The sequence below is a fragment of the Penicillium soppii genome (genome assembly GCF_028829465.1).
Source record: "Penicillium soppii strain IBT 18220 chromosome Unknown utg000005l, whole genome shotgun sequence".
Classification (NCBI taxonomy): Eukaryota; Fungi; Ascomycota; class Eurotiomycetes; order Eurotiales; family Aspergillaceae; genus Penicillium; species Penicillium soppii.
In genome coordinates, this window is record NW_026643235.1 from 158,469 (window position 1) to 179,467 (window position 20,999).

At 45.7% G+C, this 20,999-nt stretch overlaps 8 protein-coding genes across 8 annotated transcripts; 4 read left to right on the forward strand and 4 right to left on the reverse strand.

Moving 5' to 3' along the window:
• Nucleotides 1-324: 324 nt before the first annotated feature.
• N7529_005480 (NAD(P)/FAD-dependent oxidoreductase) lies at nucleotides 325-1,722 on the forward strand (the record flags this gene model as incomplete). Its single annotated transcript, XM_057241007.1, has 2 exons — nucleotides 325-1,424; nucleotides 1,476-1,722. 2 exons carry the CDS (start codon nucleotides 325-327, stop codon nucleotides 1,720-1,722), a joined length of 1,347 nt encoding a protein of 448 aa, XP_057096366.1.
• A 362-nt stretch (nucleotides 1,723-2,084) lies between these two features.
• On the reverse strand, nucleotides 2,085-4,151 carry N7529_005481 (fungal specific transcription factor domain-containing protein; the record flags this gene model as incomplete). Its single annotated transcript, XM_057241008.1, has 4 exons — nucleotides 2,085-2,585; nucleotides 2,649-3,885; nucleotides 3,939-4,076; nucleotides 4,135-4,151. The coding sequence occupies 4 exons, from the start codon at nucleotides 4,149-4,151 to the stop codon at nucleotides 2,085-2,087; spliced, it is 1,893 nt and encodes a 630-aa protein (XP_057096367.1).
• A 5-nt stretch (nucleotides 4,152-4,156) lies between these two features.
• Nucleotides 4,157-4,623, reverse strand: N7529_005482 (Zn(II)2Cys6 transcription factor domain-containing protein; the record flags this gene model as incomplete). Its single annotated transcript, XM_057241009.1, has 3 exons — nucleotides 4,157-4,204; nucleotides 4,285-4,474; nucleotides 4,547-4,623. The coding sequence occupies 3 exons, from the start codon at nucleotides 4,621-4,623 to the stop codon at nucleotides 4,157-4,159; spliced, it is 315 nt and encodes a 104-aa protein (XP_057096368.1).
• A 1,565-nt stretch (nucleotides 4,624-6,188) lies between these two features.
• Nucleotides 6,189-7,482, forward strand: N7529_005483 (aromatic ring-hydroxylating oxygenase subunit alpha; the record flags this gene model as incomplete). The annotated part of the gene is made up of 2 exons (XM_057241010.1): nucleotides 6,189-6,958; nucleotides 7,011-7,482. The coding sequence occupies 2 exons, from the start codon at nucleotides 6,189-6,191 to the stop codon at nucleotides 7,480-7,482; spliced, it is 1,242 nt and encodes a 413-aa protein (XP_057096369.1).
• A 910-nt stretch (nucleotides 7,483-8,392) lies between these two features.
• Nucleotides 8,393-10,705, forward strand: N7529_005484 (putative C6 transcription factor; the record flags this gene model as incomplete). Its single annotated transcript, XM_057241011.1, has 5 exons — nucleotides 8,393-8,454; nucleotides 8,504-8,615; nucleotides 8,667-9,171; nucleotides 9,223-10,136; nucleotides 10,187-10,705. The coding sequence occupies 5 exons, from the start codon at nucleotides 8,393-8,395 to the stop codon at nucleotides 10,703-10,705; spliced, it is 2,112 nt and encodes a 703-aa protein (XP_057096370.1).
• A 302-nt stretch (nucleotides 10,706-11,007) lies between these two features.
• Nucleotides 11,008-11,373, reverse strand: N7529_005485 (Oxoglutarate/iron-dependent dioxygenase; the record flags this gene model as incomplete). Its single annotated transcript, XM_057241012.1, has 1 exon — nucleotides 11,008-11,373. One exon carries the CDS (start codon nucleotides 11,371-11,373, stop codon nucleotides 11,008-11,010), a length of 366 nt encoding a protein of 121 aa, XP_057096371.1.
• A 1,096-nt stretch (nucleotides 11,374-12,469) lies between these two features.
• Nucleotides 12,470-14,317, reverse strand: N7529_005486 (uncharacterized protein; the record flags this gene model as incomplete). The annotated part of the gene is made up of 6 exons (XM_057241013.1): nucleotides 12,470-13,230; nucleotides 13,280-13,699; nucleotides 13,763-13,845; nucleotides 13,924-14,037; nucleotides 14,095-14,165; nucleotides 14,216-14,317. The coding sequence occupies 6 exons, from the start codon at nucleotides 14,315-14,317 to the stop codon at nucleotides 12,470-12,472; spliced, it is 1,551 nt and encodes a 516-aa protein (XP_057096372.1).
• A 2,796-nt stretch (nucleotides 14,318-17,113) lies between these two features.
• N7529_005487 (arylsulfotransferase family protein) lies at nucleotides 17,114-18,984 on the forward strand (the record flags this gene model as incomplete). The annotated part of the gene is made up of 2 exons (XM_057241014.1): nucleotides 17,114-17,608; nucleotides 17,677-18,984. The coding sequence occupies 2 exons, from the start codon at nucleotides 17,114-17,116 to the stop codon at nucleotides 18,982-18,984; spliced, it is 1,803 nt and encodes a 600-aa protein (XP_057096373.1).
• Between the last annotated feature and the right edge of the window lie 2,015 nt (nucleotides 18,985-20,999).

A 20,999-nucleotide genomic window follows, 5' to 3' on the forward strand; every position in this document is an offset into this window, starting at 1 on the left:
AAAACTGACTTATATGGAAGGGAGGCTGTCATGTGTAAATGATGAGATGGCCGGGCCGTACACGGTCCGTCTTGATGGGACTCTGCCAACAACCCGCCTTTCCCTTTATCTTTATTAGAGACTATGCTAAATAAGATTCGTCTGACCCTCTGGGTCAAAGACATGCCTTTCTATCGTCATCGGATTATCATAAACTGGATGGCCAACTATGCCTTCACGGCCCGTGACCACCGGGTCTCCCAAACATACAATCAATGCACCGAGATCTACCAGATCCATTTAACAGATTCGACGGATTAATCTCTATCTGCGTATTTTATCACAATGGAAAAACATCAACGCATCGTTATCATTGGAGCCGGCGCCTTTGGTCTCAGCACCGCCCTGAGATTGAAGGAAGAAGGCTACGAGTCCGTCACCATTCTAGACAGATCAGTCCCTCCAGTTCCAGATGGATCCAGCAATGATATCTCACGCATCATCCGATTTGACTACGGAGATTCAATTTATGCTAATATCGCCAAAGAAGCGTTTGAACTATGGAAGACCCCCGTTTACCAGGAAGCATTCCATCAAACGCCTTGCTTGTGGGTCTGTCAAGAGAGCACACCAGAACAACCAGTACAGCCTCGAGTCCAGGATCACAGCAGTAAGACCAAGCGTGTCTTGACTGAAATGGGTCAAGAATGGATTCCGCTCAGCAGCGTGGAGGAAGCCAAGCAACATTTCCCAAAATTGACCGGCCGACTTGCTACTCCTGGCTTTGATGGATTTTATAACACTTCCGCTGGATGGGCTGATGCAGGCCTGGCTTGTGCCCGTCTCATGTCTCGCTGTGAATCTGCCGGTGTGTCTTTCATCACTGGTCCGAACGGGCAAGTTGAAGAGTTTGAAAAGAACCCTGACGGGAACATCAAATCCGTTCGTACTAAAAATGGACGACTTGAAGGCGATCAATTCATTGTTGCCACGGGTGCCTGGACTTCAAGCCTCATTCCAACGTGGAACTCTATGCTTGCTGCCGGTCAGGTTGTAGGATATCTACGCCTCACCCCCGAGGAAGTCGCGGAGCTCAAAGATCTTCCTATCTACTTCAACTTTTCCACCGGTTTCTTCGCTTTCCCTCCTCACGAGCCAACTGGGTATCTGAAGGTTGCTTGTCATGGGTTTGGTTACACTCGTGCTGAGCCTTCTGTCACATCCGCGCCCCCCAGCTCTGTGGTGGCCTCACGAGCTAACTACATCCCTGCGGATGGGCTGAAGCGCCTCACAGCTGGAATGACGGATCTTTTCCCACAGTTAGCACCAAGAGGATTCGAAAAGGTCGGAATCTGCTGGTATAACGACACTCCGACCGGCGATTTCATCTTTGACTATCACCCGGAACATAGGAACCTGTTCATTGCCACTGGAGGAAGCGGACAGTAAGTCATCAAAAAGATTCACCCGCTAGAAAAAGCTAAAATATTCTATAGTGGTTTCAAATTTTTACCAGTAATCGGCAAGTACATCGTAGGAAGCTGGCAACGCAAGCTCTCTGATAAATTGCTCACCAAGTGGAAATTCCCTACCCAATTTCGCGAGCGTTTCCAAGGAGAGGCATTTGCAGGAGATGGCAGCCGTGGGGGGCCAGAGCGAAGGGAGCTGACGGCCCAAGAGCTCAATACATTTGACACGGCATTGAAGGCTGCTTCTGCTGTATCCCGGCAAAGCAAGATTTGAAGCGGTTGGAGGGATCAAAGACCATTTCCTAGTCAATAATAGCTTGCAATTTGTGATAAAGCGTATCGGATTCCGGACCCTTATGCGACTTAGCATGAACTACATATATCCATGAATCGTGTCAATCCCATATCTCAAACATTTTCCAATTCCACTATTAACCAGATCTAGATGCGATGTTGTTTACAAAATTCTTGGAAGGTGCCATTATTGACCACGAAGTGAAAATTAACCACAGTTGAGTTCCTCAATAGGGTATTTTATTGACTGCATGGAAATTTCACCGAGCATCCAGATATCTGCTCACCGGTTTATCGGTTTGATTCAGATAATGGCATGACAATGATTGCTCCCTGATGGCCTCACAGATGCTCAGCCATATAGTCTCCTAGGATCATCCAGTCTGGAATGTCTGGTATTGTTGGACTAGTCACATCACCACCACTCCTTGTATTAAATGGCCACCCAGGAAAAGGGCTTCCGCCAATGGGGTCGGACATTGAGTCAATAGATGGAATACCATGATTTGAAAGATTTTGTGTCGTTGGACCTCTCTTGCCGGCCTTTTTTGATTGCTCGGAAACCCCTTGCGTTACAGTAGACCCATCATTGCGGAGAGACTGAACTGCATCAGTGTCGTGCGGGTGAGGAATGGCTAGATCCCCGAAATTCGCCGGGTTATTGCCCTCAGATGAGCTGCCAAAATCGAGAATCTCCCACATAAGAGCCTCATCTTCGACGGACATCCGAGGCATACTCGACGGAGTGGGCATTTTGGACAAAGCTCCGGAGAATCCGTCTTGATTATAGTAAAGGGAGCCATAATTCTGATGACGAGCAGCCAACTCATTCACTTTGTTCACCTAAAGAGACATAATGAGTACCGCAGTTTCTTCTTCTTCTTCCCTGATTTGAATAAACCATACCAATATGCTCATATTTCCCCAATATACAGATAGCTCCGTCATGAAATCCACAAGCGTTCGAAATTCTTTGTTGACCAAAAGAGCAATTTGGGGATTTTTGCTTCCAGTATGCTCCAACTGAATCGTGGCTGCAATCGCGGCCAGATATCCCAGGAATGGATCGTAAGTTTCGAAGTTGACATCGGCAATTTCTCTTATAAACCGAACTATCCATCGAGAGTGGAGTAGCGAGGTCTCAAATGACTTTTGCAGGAAGGTTGCAGAAATGTTCCCGTTGAAGTTTCGAAGCTTGGTCATGATAACAAATGGATGATGCAGCAAGCATTGGATTGAATGAAAGAGAAATTGCACAAATACCCATGTCGAGATGTAAGTACGTGATGTTGGGTCTTCTCGGGCGCGTTTTTGGAAATCAACATTGATATACCGATGGGCATCTGCAAAGTGTGTCTCGAATTGCAACCATTCTGACTCGAGGATCGCGAGAGCAGATCCAGTCTGCCAGGGAGGTAGTGTGTTCTCGGCGAAGGGTTCAAACACGTATTCTGTGGTTTTTCCCCATAAAGAATACAGTCTCAGAAGACAAGCGAGGATGCCATAATCCACTTTTTGTCCTTGTTTCCCAGGCCCATCATGCAAAGATCCGTAGGTCGATGGCACATCATCTCCAGACGATGTCTCTGTCTCGGGAGAAGGAAATGGTAATGTGAATTGTTTGTCGGAGAGAGACAATGAATAGTTCCGGGAGGCACTATAGGTGCGATCAAGCATAAAGAATGCCCAGGAAATGCGCTTTCTGGCCTCAATATCAGGGTTATTGCTTGAGAGGTACGAGGCATTTTGTTTGTTCAACCCCACAGACTGGATGGCCCGCAGACCAAGGGCCACAGACATATATCCTCGATGCGCCTGTCCATCAGAAAAGTCTACCTGGGCCAATAGAAATAGACCCTGGAGAAACGAAAGGCTCATTGCGCCATTTTGGTATTGACTTGATAATATTGACCAAGCTTTCTCGGCAAAATACTTCGCGTCGGTCCGGTCCCCGAATAATCTGTCACGAGAACGTCGAGGAAGACGAGAAGTAAGGGCCACTAATGGGAAGGCAATCTCTGGTTTTAAAGAGCTTGCAGAGCATAAGAGCCACTTTTTCGAAAATAGGCAGTAGGGTTGGTCATGAAAGTAGGTAAGATATGTCTCAATTTCCTTCTGGGTGAATATGACAGGGAGGCAGCTTCTGGTTCATGTTAGCCAAATTGCCGTGGGCGATTCAAGCATATCTTATCATACTGCTGGAATGTTATTAAATCTTTTTCTGGGTGAACTATTGCTTCAAACCCATCATAAAGTCCACGCTCCTGGCCATGATCGCTGGGCAGACTATCACTTGATGTTTCACGTAAAACACTAGATCTGGGCAAGCCTTCTCTGCACCAGGAAAAGAGATATTGGTAAGTTACTTTCGTTATCTTGGTTCAGAACTCACTGGAGCAAAAGTGCCATTGAATCTAGTCTTTCTTCAATGCGCTGAAGTCTCCCGGAGCTCGAGACATCCCCTTGGGTCTGACGAGGTTAGTATTATCCCAAACATCACCCCCAAGCTAGAAGATTCAGCAATGCGAAATAGCATACATACATCGGTGGTGCTATCTCTGTTTGTCTCCTGGTCCTGGGCTCGAGTCGGAGCCGAGGGAGCCGAGGGAGCCGATGGAAGCTTGAGACCCTTCGCACGGGCGGATGTTTGCGTTCCGTATGAGCAGCATTGCCCTAATCTATGGCATAGCGAGCATGTCGGCTTTTCTCCTGGGCAACGTGCTTTTTTCCGACTATCAATGGCAAAATTAGATATCAAAAATCTTTAGTGAAGCGGGCCGCAGGGATTTTGTCTTGGCACCTACCGACAAGGACCACAAGCCTGTCGAGTACGTTTTAGGGAAACTTTGTGTATAGTGTAATTGTCACCTGTTGTGCTCATTGTAATTGGTGGAGAGAATCAAACTACAAAAGAAGATCAAGATAGAAGATCGAGTCTACGGGTCCGGCGACTGCGGGGTACACAGTTCGGAGTCGTCCCGGTTCTTCGCCACAAAGCATTTATCAACTTCCAAGGTTGCTATTATAGAAATTAGTGATATATTCCTACGTTGCACGTTTGATTTTGAACTCGACTACATTAACATCCATGCCGTTTACCTTCATCTCAATCCTACAACGTATGATACCTCCCGAGGTCAATGGCAAACATCATCATCATCATCTACAGGCCAGACTGGATCACAATTCCCAATCAGGATATCTGCTCCTCTTTGTATAAAACTCTGACTTAATCTAATTCCTCGGCTTATATTCCGTTTTGCCGATCTTCGGCGTTAGACCGATAAGTCAAACTTGACAGGCTGTGGCTAATCTAGATCCCCGGGACGAAATATTCGGTTTTGCTGTGTTCAATTGGAATCTTGGGTTTTAATCTCAGGTAGATTTGATATGCATCATGTGGTTCTTTATATCAGGGATTTATAAGGGGTTTTTCATCAAAGAAAGTACTTCTTATCAATTCCTTTGAGCTCTGACTTTCAAGACTTGCGTCGGGAGGCATAGATAAGACACAGAAGGATAGGGATTTGAAATTCTTACCTGGGTGTTCCAATATAGACCAAGTAATATATTTATGGACATCATCTCCTAAAGAATTGAGCACAATTGAGGTATATTTGAGGTAGGGGCTTTCTTTTGTTTCGTCAAATAATTGGATAACACTAAATGATGCTATTGGTGCGATTCCTGACTAAAATCATGATTATTACTGCCTCAGATATAACTTTGGAAGATCCTTTATACCGTCAGAAGCCAAGATAATAAATCGGTTGATCTTTTGGAGAAACACATAGTTATTGACCCCACACTTTCTTCTTTTCTTCTGATAACAACATACGAGCCGCTCATGTGATCGGGTTATTGCGCCAAGTTAAGCAGGGGAAGCTCTATGTTAGTAATTTGATTTGAGGTTAGCTCTGTGGATCATAACTTTGTAAGATCCAATAATATACTAATAGTGGCATAAGTAAGCCCGAAGATGAAAAACGTTGCACCTGAGAGGGGCGAAATTCCCATGTATCGATCTTGCGAGCTTAAGTCAAAAGTAACGTGAAGTTGAGCTCTCCTGATCCTTTTATGATGCCGGTAAAAATCCCGACCATCCGAGTGGCGTTAATCAATCGCGGTACTAACCCCGTCTACCGTATGGTACCGCTTTGATCGCCAGGTCTGGCTTACCTTGACGGGACTTGTTACCGTCGGACAGTGAACGGCTGAGCCTCCGTACCGATCCTGTGATCGGCGATATTGTGTAGAATGGGCATCCCCATGGGGAAATATGAGCTCATGGTGGTGATAGCGGCCATATGGATCAAAGAATCCGTCACTATATCAAGACACCAATCTTCGGCCCAAACGATGAGAAATCCGACAACAGCGAAGTTTCGTCCTCGTCTGATCTAATCACCCATCTTTCCAACGAAATTTTGTTTGTCGATATTACCAATGTCGATTCTCAAAAGCTACCTCGGATTGGGAGGCACAGAGACCTCCCCCGCTGTCGACAACAGTTATCCAGCTCGCGCTCTCCCCGCCTCGTGGTATTCCTCAACAGAGATGTACGAGCTCGAGCGGCGTGCGATTTTCAGTCGGAAATGGCTTCTTACTACGCACCGGTCGCGTTTTCCTAATACCGGCGACTGGCTTAAATACAACATTGCTGGGTATGCCTTTATTCTAGTGAAAGATCGCGAAGGAAATGTCAATGCTTTCCACAACATTTGCAGACACCGAGCATTCCCCGTGGTTACTGAAGAGGGAGGCACTTCTCGTATCTTTTCTTGCCAATATCACGGATGGTCATACGGCCTTAATGGCAAGCTTGCAAAGGCTCCGGGATACCAAGAGCTGGAGGGCTTCGACAAGAGCAAGAATGGCCTCCTGCCAATCCATGTTCACGTCGATAAGAACGGTTTTATTTGGCTCAATTTGGATGCAGACGACAAGCCCGAAATCTCATGGGATGACGACTTTGAAGGAATTGATATGCAGCCCCGTTTCGAGGGATTCGATTCTGAAGATTATGATTTTGATCACGCCTGGGAGTCTACTGGGGACTATAACTGGAAGGTTCTGGCAGACAACTATAACGAAAACCACCAGCATCACCCGATCCCCTTCCATGTCGATGCCAAAACTTCTACAACTGAAGCCATTGCCAAACGTCTCCGGGATGCTAGCAGCTACTATTTCCCGAACGCTTCTATGATTGTCTCGTAAGTTCAGCTCCTATCTGGGGGTTTGTCACGTTTCTCAATTTGATTATAGGCCCCATGCTTTCTTCATGCAAAGATTCGTGCCTACCGGGCCTACCACATGCTCGATGCGTTATGAAGTCTTCCGTCACAAGAGCTCTAGTGACGAAGAATTTGAAATAATTAATCAATCCTACAAAACAATTGTATCTGAAGACGAGGGTCTCTATAATGAGACACAGCAAAATATCAGCACTCGGGTCTCTGCCGAAGGAGAGCTGCAGCCGCGATTGGAAATCGTACCTCTCTCCTTCCAAGGCAGCATTCGCGGCCTGATTGATCAACACCAAAGACGCGAAGAAGAGTCACATGAGGAGTTCTGGCCTGCCCGACAAAGACTTCCCAAAGATGCAGCAGTCAGCAAAGATGACATGGACTTCTGCTCTAAGCTAACTCCCGAGGGAGGTGGTTGTTGCGGAGGAGGGGCATGTGGCGCTGGACCTGCGCCTGGACCAGCTACCGCTCCTGAAATAATGGTCTCCTGATTATATGCATACTACATTTTACTTTCTTTGTTTTGAGCGATTCATTGAGTTTTTCTTACTTGGTCAATTGTCACTCATCATTTGCCAGTTGCCATTTGCCTCTTCAATTTGTGTCTATGGTTATGATTACGAGCATAATGAATTGCAGTCTCGAAACTTTGAAGTGAAGCCCAAACTCCTATCACGAGACATATATCTATTCTAGGTTCACGATATGCATCAAAGAATATAGGTCATATGAACATCTTAATTTGGGCCGCACGATTGTTCGAAAAACCTGGCCAATTAAAATGGATGGCGAGACAGACGATAACCTTATTAACTTCAATAATGCCTAGCGATTCAGGCTATTCAAACTAAATAGTTAACTAGTTCACAAAACGCCACCTCAATTGCATTCATACGTGGCCCTTTAGACCAAATAATGTTTGCTAGAATTTCCAGGAATGTTAGGAGTGCTAGGGTTCCTAGGATTCTTACAACCGTTAGGAGATTTCCAATGACAGATATCCCACTGGACATTTTAGCCTTTTTCAGAATGAGCCCCATATTTAACCTGTTTTTATAGTTCTAGATTTAGTACTCGGGTCCATGAGGGGAGATCTGAAAGGAATGAGGAGAACAGAAAAAAAAACAAGTTCATATTTCTTCATATTCCGATTCTTTTTTTTTTTAATATCATTATCATTTCCTTGCATTATCTCGAACCAAATCCACATTCCCCACCTAATTTTTCCCGCTCATGACGCCCTACATATCATGCCTATCTCAATTAGTAGCCGCCGGGTGCTTTGGTCACTGATACCCCGCAGCTAAATCTGTTCCCTTTTCCCCTCCCCCATACATGTCGAGTGGCATTTTCTCTCAAAAATACCTTACGAAGTATCAATTTGAGATTGAGCCTGTGATAATGATGCCGAGAGAAAGTGCTCGTGGGAGGTTACGGTCTCATGAGGCATGTCTCAATTGCAGGTATGGGTAATTCTGTTTATTATTCCAGGATTGGCCTGATGTCATACAGAAGAAAAAAGACCCGGTGTCCAGCCGAAAAGCCATCTTGCTCAAGTTGCGTCCGTTTAAATCAGTCATGCCTTTATACCTCAATACCTCGGGGGTCTCGGGGAGGGCAATCTGTAAGTACTGGCTTATCATCATGACTGACCAATCATTAACTTCCATCTTAGGACGATAGACTAGCTTTCCTTGAAGAGAAGGTGAATCTCATCCTTAGTGGTACCCGGCCGACTCAAGAACTTCGGCCAGAAAAGACTCATGAGGGAATCAATGGAATCAATGGAATCTCTGATCCCTACCCAAACACTACACGTCTATCATCCAATGAACCAACTACAGTCAATGACCCATTTTTCCTCGGTTTTGGATATGATGATTCAAATTCCCATCCATCATCATCCGCGATTGCCAAATCTATAGATCTTTATTTTGAATACTGCCACCGACAACCTATCTGGTGTTTTGACCGTAATGAAGTCTCGGACCCGGGCTGTCTGTCGGAGGAGCTTGTTTGCTGTCTGCTTGCCTTGACTTCACGATTTTCAAGAGATCGTGATCATTTACAACATTACGGTGACAGTGCCAGAAGCTTGATTATGCTCCGTATGGCGAACGGCACAGTCGAGCTTGAAACTATCGAGAGTCTTTGTCTGCTATCATACTCGTCTTTCCTAGGTAAGTCAACCACACCAATACAAGAAACATGATTTACTGAACTTCTTTCAGACGGAAATATACATCTCGGTCGTTTTCACCTTGGCCTTGCTCTACATCTTTGTAGATCGGCGACGTTGGATTTAGAATCGACCTATGTCGGCGAAGGTTCCGCCATTGAACGAAAGAAGCGTCTTTTCTGGAGTCTGCAATGTCTTGAACAGTCCTATGGACAGCAAAATGGGTTCCTGTGCATTCCATCAGAAATCTTACGCACATTTTATGTTTCGTCCAGTAGTGACCGGGCAAGACAGGATATGACCGAGGCTAATCCACCACCGCTGCCTACAGATGATCTCGGCTGCTCGACACCATCGGATTTAGGAATTTGGAGTCTCGCTGCTCATTTCGGCTGGGTGTGGAGCAGAGTGCGAACCTATATCTCAGATTGTGCTCGGAACAGGCTGAAAGAGCCGTGGAGACACGATTCCATGTACTCCATGGTCAATTCTGATTTGACGGAAATTGAAAACAAACTCTCTCAGTGTCATCGATATGACTCTGTCAAATTTTACGAGCGTACGGCAGAAGAGCTGAGAATGAACCGAGACTATTGGACACCTTGGCTCAAATTGCAATTCACGTATCATTGCATTTTGACTGTCCTGAACCATCCCTTTGTTTACATTGTTGCATCACAATACAACGACAACCTGGCTATTCCTAATGCTTTTTGGAGACGATCCTCTGAGTTGGTTTTGCTGCATGCCACCTGGATTGTCAGAATGATAGATATGGTATCGGAGAAAAAGATGCGACTTATCGACCCTTTCTTTGGACACGCTGCTGCCATTGCAGCTACAGTGCACTTGTACTACTGTTGTGCCGCGGATCCTCGGCTGAAATACAAATCCAAAGTCGACTTCACAAAATGCAGAAGGTTCCTCAAAACATTCGTGTCCTTTTCGCCTGCATGTGAAATTCTGGTATGAAATTTTGACACAAATCATAGCTATCAATACTCACAGAGTTACAGGACCAAACGCTTGACAAGATGACCCGCATCGCCTCTGGTTCGGAAAACGTCGATTATGACTGGGAGCCTGAGAAAATTCATCTCAGTATACCTCTGATGTGGGACGTTCTTCAGGTCAATTGCAAGCCCAAACCACACGAAATTTCCACGGGTGGATTGCTCCATCCATCATTAACTCCTACTGTCTCCACGGAAGAGGCCGATGACAGCCCAACCTCCACCCTAGAGGTGATTGTCGCAATGTCTCCTAACATCACGGTAAACACTGCAGACGGTGGTCAAACTGCACACATGCCGCCGAATATGGCCCTTAGGTCTTCGGCTCAAAGTTCTCCGAATCTGGGACTTGGTGAGAAACTAGTTGCTCCAGCTGACAGTCTAATGACCAACACACCCTGGCTATGGACTGATCCATCGCAATTTGTTGATCTGGAGAACAATGTGGGATACCCAGACTCGGAATCTAATTTCGGCAACATTGAAGGGTTTTCAACATGGTGGGATTTTGGAAATTTATAGGACTACTATTCTTTCATTGACTTCTACTCTGACTCTGCCACGGCTCTACTGTGTTCTCAGGCCGTAACTCCTGTCCCAATCTCCTCCGATTGCAGTTTGCCCAGATTCCCTTTGCGCGAAACTTCCCTTGCGAAACTACGCCTAACAGCCCCCAGATCGAAACTTGATGCCCGTGCGCTTCTGATCAAGTTATGCCGCCGCGACTGTTTTCAGCTTTTCCCCTGCAAAGCAGCGAAACTCCGTTTTATCGCTCTCTCAGTAAATTGAGCCCAAGACACCATCGGATATTTCTTCAAGGGTCCCTATACCAAAATATCCTTGGAGGGGTGATTGAAATAAGCGATGCTATATCGGTCCCCAAAATAGTCATGGGGGTCACAAGGTGCCTTAAATCGATGAATGGTTGACTTGAATCGATCATCCGACCAAGACATAAGTACATCGCCGATATTACATACGATCTCGCCCGTCGTGGCTTCGACTTTAGTCCATTCGTCCCCAATACCGAGTCCACTGACGACCTCGCGACCCGGACATATCTCCAGCCCATTCTGACCTTCCTTTTCGAAGAGTAAAGTCAAAAAGTCCCAATCAGCATGTGCCCCTGCGCGATGATACACTTTGCCATCCGATACTTCCGGCAACTCGAAGTAGTGAAGTAGACGCATTGCTGTTTGCGAGTTCGGTCGTGAGATGTCATGACACCGAATGAAGAATTTCTCAGGAAACCCCAGCTCACGTGCGAAACATCGCATTACAAATTCCGATGTCTGTTGCACGCAATTCATAAAAGCGATTGAAGCAGCGCGGAAACCAGGCAGGTGGTTTTCTTTAATCCAGAGGTTGTTCATATTCTCCAAGTTTCAGCTGATAAGACTCTTTGCGGTCAGTTTATCCGGTAGATGGTCGAACTTGTGAGTTCTTTTCCCAGCCTATATTGCTCAACGTCCACGGTACAATTACTTTGACTTCATCTGGTAGACTGAAGAAACATCTTGACTTCGCAAACATAGATTCGATGTTCTGCTTGGAGGGTCCATGGTTAACCAAAATGAAGAAGCCGACGTTCTCAGCAGCGTGAATTAGTTTTTCAGTAATCTCATCAATCCGGTCTTCAAAAGTGTGCATTGAAATGCGAGGGATAACTCGATCGACCTATCGAGTTTGAGGAACCATTGTGTCTGGTGGCAGCAAATGAAGACTTTTGCATGTTCTAACAAGTTGCTTCAGCAAATGCTTGAACCAAATCACTGATTATATAGCCCAGCCACCGTTACACAACCTGTTCTTTTGTGTCCTGTGCATCCTCAGCCGGACTATCGGCCGAGCTGACAAGTCAAAGTTGCAAGGGTACTTACTATCAACCACCTTATCTCATCGTTGGAGGAAACCATTGACCGTGCAATGATCGAATGGGATCTTTTTTTTTAGTTGGCTTAGCTATTCCCCAAATGGCCTTATGCTTCTGTAATATAACAGTGAATAACTCCCTTCGAATTGGTCATGATTATAGAAAGTACAATGCATGCGAAGTTGCCTTGTCGGTCAATCGCGAATGTAATGCGTTCTCGAGCTAGTGACTCAATTGGACTGAGTTGATCAGGGCTTTCTCTTGGGGTATCAAATGATGTTATTGAAATCGATATGTCCAAATGTCTATTAAAATGTCATATATGTACGCAGACAAGATGAAACGTCCCATAGTGCCAAATTGACCTAGCCGTTGCACACCAAATGTGCAAATTATAAGAAAAGAACCAATATTTACTCAACCTTGCGGACCTGAGTCACGGGAGACCGGTATACACGGCGGCCATGCACCATGTACAGGATGATAGCAAAAATAACAACCGCTCCAAACACAAGGATAGACCAATTCATAGTCACGGGGGTCGGGTTGTTTGCGGTTGGGAAAAAGGTGAAAATGATGGCAAAGCACAGCCATAGTAGCGAGAAGATGTTGATCGCCAAACCAAAGGCACCGAGCGAAAAGCGTGATGGAGGAATACCACCCGGTTGGAAACGAGTCCGAACGATGGCGGCAATCGGCAAGATATAAGTAGTAAAGAGAGCAGCAATCATCACCGATGCGACAGCATTGAAAGCAGCAGTGGAACCGATGTTGATCAAACTCAGTAGCACAGTGATAATAGTCGAGACCAACACGGAGCAGACGGGGATCTGAGTTCGGCGATTCACGTGAGCCAACTGCTTAGAGAATGGCAAGGCATCATCACGGGCAAAGGCAAAGGTCTGGCGAGAGACTGTTGCAAGGATGCCGATGGCGCTGCAAACTTCGAGAATGAGAATGATCGCAGCCACTCCGTTGGTGGCAGCAACGGAGCCAGTCGCGTGATTAACTGCTGGAAGAAACGAGAAGCCACTGGCAGGGGCAAGAACATCTTGCAAATCACCCATCTTGTAGAGCAATGTAATGAGCATAACGAATCCAAGTGCTCCATTGATCAGTGCTGTCGAAACCATACACCACGGCACGACCAAAGCAGCATTCTGGATCTCCTCGGCTACTCATCGTCAGTTCAAATCAACGATAAATATTCAGAATGTACTCACCCATATGCGTCGCAGCATCCGGGCCAGTCCAGGAGAAAATTGGAGTCAACTGGCCGACAAGACATGCGAGACCCATACTGGGCCATCCACCCGAGTTTGTGAATTCCTTCCAAACTTCCTCTCCAGTAGCTTTTCCTGGAGTCATCACCCACATCGGGACAATCACAGCGACAAACCCAAAGATGTGAATCGCCAAAATGAGACCTTCCATAGGAGCCAAGATTTTATAACCCCAAGTGTTGACCACGGTACCGACGGCGGCGATGGCGATGGTGAGTAGAGTACCATGCCAACGCTCATAAACGTAGACCCAACCGGAAGGGTCTGAGTAGTTGAAGACCAAGAGTCCTTGAATCAAAGTACCGACAAGATAGCAGATGCTCGCAAATGCAGCCTGCCATCCCAGTACCGAAAGCCATCCTAACACAGCATTAGTCCTAGCTCTAACCATTTTTTATTTTATTTTGCAGAACACTAACTCACCGGTGAGGTAGCTCAAAAACCGTTGGTACCTTGGCCAGGCAAACTCGCTAACCCAGTGGTACTGTCCACCGGATGTTGGGGAGCTAGATAACTGTCAATGAATATACCGCACAGGGTGTGTCGCATATCGCATTGTCGCACAGGTAGTGGGTTCGACTTACATGGACGAGATCTCAGCCATAGAAATCACAGCCGAAAAGAAACCCACAAAAGATCCAATGTATACATAGACCATCCCCGCTCGTCCACCATCGGTCAAACCGTAGGTACTCGTACTGCGCGTACTCCCATTATTTTTTGTATTCCCAAATCGCGGTCGCGTGGCAACTTACAGCAAAATCGACTCCCAAGTAGCCATCAAGGTCGTGGTGAAACCTAAGATCGAATAGAAACGGAAATTTCTCTACTGATGATCAGTTCTGATCCGCACGTCCCCACGATGATTCAGCTCACCTTGAACTGTTGTGTCTTTCCCAGACGCTGCATGTCCCAGTCATCTTGTGCGGTCGCGTCGATTCCGACCTCCTGAGAGACCATCTCCTTATCCGACCTCATCTCGTGAATATGTGGAGAAGAGAAGAAGAAGAGAAGAACATCTGGAGGTCAGGGGGGAAAGAAAAACCTTACCAATCATTAAAATGCATCCACCAAGGAAGTGGAGCTAGATGAAGTTTATCTTGGTTTTGTTTCTTTACTATTCTCTCCACGTACTACCAACTATGTTGTATGTGACTATTAAACGTAGTAGTAGTAACATATAGTGCGGTTAGAAGAAATTTGCATCTTACTCTACAATACTCCGTACTACATACACCTTTCTTACCTTCCTCATGCAGGCTAGGATCAACACAATTCCAACCAGGGGTTTTGGTGCATCCTGCATACTTGGCGTGGCGAATTGAACCTATCGGCGATCTTTTCCGGCACTCCAATATATTGTATGTGGAAAGATGATTGGAATTTGATCAATACATTGAACTCATATTGTTCAAGATAAACTATAGAAATTATTGTAGAGAATAAGTAACATCAAGAAATAGTATTGAATTGCAAAAGTTACATAGAACTCTCCCCCCACTCCACAAGCTGGAGGTCGAAGCACCCAATAGCATCCAGTTATTTATATTGGTGTTTCGGGATGACCCGTCAGACAAGATTAGAGCACTCAATTCAAGACTTGATAAAAGACCAAAGAGGTTTGAGAGAAAGATCTATTCCTTTTGGATCACTAGTCCTCAGATCAGCAAGTACGTTGTACGGTCGCATTCCCTCTATATTACAAATATTTGTAGCATCCACGACAATTGATCAAAGAGAGGAACCGGACTCTTGAAAATATAACTCGATCGGAAAATTATTGAGTCGCTTGGCAAGAAAGTAGTGCAATATTTAGTGCAAACTAAGGCCATCAGGCATCAATCAAATCCTCAAAATGGTACCCTTTATCCAGCTTATCCAGCCACCTACTAACTCCATGGCTGCATTAACCCTTGTCTAGTTCCTCACGGCATCCTCGGCTAAATCACTGGGGATTATGTGAACCATGTGAATCATCACTCGAACACACCACACCTAGTGTCTCCAAGTCTGGAAACAGCTTATATCAAGTAATTATTGCAGCGACCATATTAGGGCACATAGTATCATAGTATAGTAGCTAACGTTATATATTCACGACTGAAAAAAACGAAGAAACTCAAGATAAAAATGTGTATTAAAACAACCCTGGTAGAAACATATACAATGAAGAAACCCTATACAAAGATGAGATCTAGGCTGTGCCTAGATAACTAGGTTTCTACCCAAGTAGTAGACGGAATATACCTAGCTCCCATGGCATGGGCTTCATTCTCGGTCTATGTATTGCTCTTGGCTACGCTGGGACAATGTGTTTATAAGAAGGGCTAACCAGAATAGAGCTTACTATCCATTGCCAAACTCTTAGTGTTCTATATATACTCCGTAGTACGTTGTACGTTCAAGGCGCAGGAACTCGTGGGAAATGACGGGGTATGTATTGAGCTAACGTTCTAGTAAGGCATATATCTCCACAATGTCTACCTAAAAACCAGTGCTTACCACGCGTGCACTTCTTTATCCTCACGACATTCAAATGTCCGAAGGTGTCATCATTAGTTTCCCAATCCAACATGTCGAAGATTAGGCGAAATTCAAGTAGAACATTAGAAGACACGCGGCATTTGGAGACTGATCCTGGCAGTGGGAGAATGTCGGCTTCGACTACAATATTGAAGATATCGTACATAAGATGATCTAAAGAACGGGATTAATATGACTCCTCATATCGATGTATCGTCATGCTGTTAACCTCGAATAATAACATATTTCCAAAGTGTGAATAAAACGGGTATAGAAAGATTCCGGAAGGGTCTTTAGCCGAAATCCACACCCACTTGTATTGATTATCATTACTACTAGCCTGCAGAAAACTGCTATAATTACTCCACCGAATCTTGGCAGTCTACTCCGTAGATACATATTATTGCATTGCGTGTCTTATTGACTTCGAGATACTTTGACCTAGGTAGACTAGCCTAAATGGAGGCACTGAGACCGAATTGTGGCCCTCGTATTCGTATATCATCTTAGGTGAAATCCGCTGGGTTCATCTAGGGAAGGAGAAAAAGATCACCAGCGAGAATACAATGTTGGATATTTTGCATTGTAGATCATTTACGTAGCACGTTTCGCTTCTCCTCCTAACTAACCCTGTTGCACTTTTCAACGCATCTATGCACAATATACCACCTTGTTAACTCCGAGTTTCCAACATTTTCCCCCTTTCTTATCTGATTGGGCGGGTCCCATTCCACTACGATATTTCGACGCCACTTCCTGCTTCATGATGAGGACGCGTGGGCTGGTGGCGTTGCACTTATTGGCGCTGAGCTTGAAGTGAGACGATCTCAGAGCAATGATTTTCACTGGACGGCATATCATAGGGTTTGCATAACCACGAGGGAGACGATCCACCAGATTAACTTGTCGGCAGATAATTCTCGTCGCTGCTTGGCGCAGACGCGCAATTCTCCAGGGCAGTGTGATCCACGGAAGCTTGGCGGTCCACGACGCTTCTATGGAAGACCGTCAGCTACCGAATCATCATACGCGTCCACCCTGGTGTTTCCACTGTCCGTGCAGCCAAGAGTGGGCTATCTCTCCGGCAATTGGTTTCGTTTGTCGGATACACGGCGGAAAATTGACGTTGACCCGTTCAGGAGTGACGGGGTTAAATAACATCATGGTGCTCCATTTGATACAACCGCTGCTTCCGCCGCACAACATTCCTACATTTCTGCTCGGCTCCCTTGTTTTATCCGCGATGCGCCAATGTTCTCGCGGACTCCTTCTGGCGTATTTCGCCTGAACTCCTGGTTCCATAGTGAACGTCTGCATAAACGCCTATCCTTAACATGGATTTCCTTATCCCTCGTCGCAATTGGAGGTGCGATTGTCTTCTACATTTTTGCCCTTCCACAACTTCTCAGACTACGCATCCGCACCGACTTGAGTTGGTATGACCTAGGAGCTGAAGGGTTTGGACCGGATCGAAGCTACCTCTCTTTCGACGAAGAATCACCGAAAATTGAAGTCTCCCCACCTGGAGCGAAATGCGACTCCCGGTACACATTCCTAGCGCCTCGAGGCGATTCAATCGCCCATCCCGGTCCGATGATCCTAGACGCCGCCGGGGAACTTGTATGGACTAAATGGAACTCGGGCACGACCCAAGACTTCAAAGTCCAGCGGTATAAAGGCAAGGAATACCTCACATATTGGCAAGGAGACACAGACGACAACTATGGCCGGGGATCATGGTACATGGTACGATATACTTTTGAGGTGGCTCCTACTCCAGTCAGTGTTTGTTAACGTTATCGTTCGATTAATAGCTTGATTCGACCTATACCCAGAAGTACGAGATATCGCCCATTGGCATGTTTGACGGCGACCTGCACGATTTTCAAATCACCTCCAACGATACCGCGATCCTGATGATTTACGACCCCATCCCGGTAGATCTGAGTTCTGTTGGGGGCCCCGAGCTGGGATGGATGTATGATGGAGTGTTTCAAGAAGTCAACCTTGAAACAGGAGAGCTTCTGTTCCAATGGCGTGCTTCCGACTTCTACAGTCTAGCCGATAGTTACCATCCGATTGGAGATACTGGTCACGGGCGAACCTCGGCATACGACTGGTTGCACATAAACAGCGTGGACAAGGATAGCCAGGGCCGGTATCTGGTTTCGATGCGTCACACTCATACCATCGCATGCATAGATGGTACCAACGGCGAGGTCATCTGGTCCTTGGGTGGAAAACGGAACAACTTTACCGACATTTCTGATGGAGCTGCTACTGATTTCTCATGGCAGCACGATGCTCGCTGGCGAGGATCAAACCGTCTTAGCCTATTCGATAACGCAGCGTATTCCAACGACAACCCCTCCGCAGTTAGCCGTGGTATGATGGTTGATCTAGACTTTGAAGAAAGACAAGCGACATTATTGCAGTCCTATGAGCACCCCCAGGATATGATGGCCGTGTCTCAAGGAAATGTGCAGGTACTCGACACTGGAAACGTATTTGTGGGCTGGGGCCATTCTGCGGCCTTTACCGAGTTCTCCCCAGATGGCGAGGTTGTATGCAATTCACACTTCGGAGCCTCTGCTTGGTTCACTTTTGGTCGCGTCGTTTCGTATCGTGTGTTCAAATTTGACTGGGTTGGCAATCCACTCACGTCCCCGGAAGCAGCACTTACACCAAACAGTGTCTTTGTGAGCTGGAACGGTGCGACTGAAGTAGCATCTTGGCTGGTGGAGACATGGGACCACAGAAGCTTGACCAACATGACTTTCACCGCTGTTGACCAGGTCCCCCGTGACGGATTCGAAACGGAGATTCCGTTGGCTGCCGAGGTGGACTCGTTCTTCCGCGTTCGCGCAATTCACTCGAATGGAGACAGCCTTAGTGTGACAGAGGTGCTCCACCGGCCGCCGGTCTCTTCCGAAGAAGGCTTATATGGGAATCCGTGGGCCCTCGGCGCTGTTGTGCTTGTCGCGCTTGGCTGTCTGGTTTGTGGTGTCTATTTCGCTGTTCACCGTCGACTTCTCCAAAGATCTGAATCCAGTGGTCCATATCAACTGGTGCCTCGAAAGGATGAAGAGGATGGTGATGAAAATGAACGTCTACCATTATAGGATGCGGGCGTCCTAGATACCCCTTCTGCGTGTATATATTTTAATCTGCACATAGTTAGCATTGGAATTTTTTGTGTATATCTTCTCACTGATCTCTTTTGTTTGTCCCGATGCGCCTGATTTGAGTTTAAACAATGCGCCATTCCACGAAGATTAGGGGGTGAAGGGTTACGTAGAGAAGACCTCGGGATAGATATAAGAGTGGCTCTTAGTACGCTCTCGGCTGTTTTCGAACATAACACGTAAATGTACCTCACTTTCCATCAAGCAGTTTCGTGGTCTAGCGGTTATGATTTTCCGTTAACAATTGCCTCATAGGCGAGTGTTCCGGAAAGGTTCTGGGTTCGATTCCCAGCGAAACTATTTTTTTGTATTTCGTAATTTTTTTAATCTCCTCTTTCTACGACTTTCCAGGTAGTGAGGTTTTTTTTACTTTACTCGGTTTTGAAGGCGTTGTACATGAGGAAATTGCTCACTTAAGTCCGGCCTTAGAATTAATGACAGAGGTGGCTACTAGCTGCGGGGCCCGGGTAACACCAACTTTTATATATTATTCAACACTCCGCTTACGCTCACTTTTTAAATATATATCACCTGCATTTAACGAAAACCGAAAACACAATCAGCCACCAAACAGCGCAATAAGTATCTTCTTCACTCTTAGTGTCGATCTTCTCGGAGTGAACAGATTTAGATCGGCAGACCGACAGTGTATACGTAGGAATATTTGTAAATGGATTGTTCGCGTATGCATTCATGCAACCCGTGGACCCCAACACCTAACACCAAGTGATCTCAAATCTTCAAATTTCCGAGATATTTTTACAGTGACCACCTAGGCATCGCATCCTCTACTTTAGTTTCATGCGTTCCGCTCCTAACCAATAACTAGCACATAGTTCAAAATATGGCATGTAGTTAATCTCTATGAAGCATTGCTGTATTGTCTGCATGGTGTAACGAGCATTAACTTCAACAAATCCTGAATGTAGAGACCTCGGTGGGCCAAACGCTGCTGGAAGTCAGTTTTTTTGGTTTTATGTTAAACATGTCTGTCTCTAGTCTTGATACGTTAATATGCCCTATTCTAGATCGCTTTTTAGACCGCTATATACCGTCCGTGTATTATCAACAACCTTCTATATAATATTCAATTCGAATCATTAGTGGGTACATCTCGTTCTTATATCTCTTTTTCAGATCTCTCTCTAAATCTACCTACAAATTCAATATTTTGGATACAGTCAATAAGCTTCTACCCCGCTATAACACTACGTAGAGGTAAATTTTAAAATTGGATGGTGGGGATGGCCTTGAATTTTCAGGCATATTCCATATAAAAAAATGAATTGGACCCTTAGGCTGTACACCTTCGCACAATTGTATACAAAAACACGTAACCATTGTCGGTGTTCAGTCGGAACATTGTTGACGTAGTTCAGAATATTTTCCCAGATTGGTTAGAATTCGTACTTTCCACGGCCCGGAAAGGATTAAGGTGTCCCGAGTGGCTTTTTATGGCTTTTTAGTACAATTTTAGTATAACGTTGGAATATTATAAAGCTGTGATGGCTGTGATCAGCGGTAATCAATAATACCAGTGTCTACTAATATTCAGAATACTAATCGTCTTTATCCATTCCCGGGCCGCTCAGATTACACCGAATCAATTCCGAGGAGAAAGTCGCCGACAAGTCGGGAGAATTCAGTTACCGGAGGCCCTTCAATCTTTTTGGTTCGGTGGATACTTTCCAACGGGTGATTTCCTACTGCGGTTAGGTTGACGTAAAATTTCCTGCCGTAGGCCTCGGTTGTGGCACCATCAAGCTTGAATCGATGGTTATCCCCGAGGCGATCGGTTTACGCAACGTGGTTGCAGAATTCTCTAGAATAACTTTATTGACTTTAATGATTATTTGATCCACTTCGGACGCTGTCGACTCTTCATTGGCAATCTAGCCTGGAACAAGGACGGAGAAACGGCACAGCACATCAACAAAGCTGATAAATCGTAA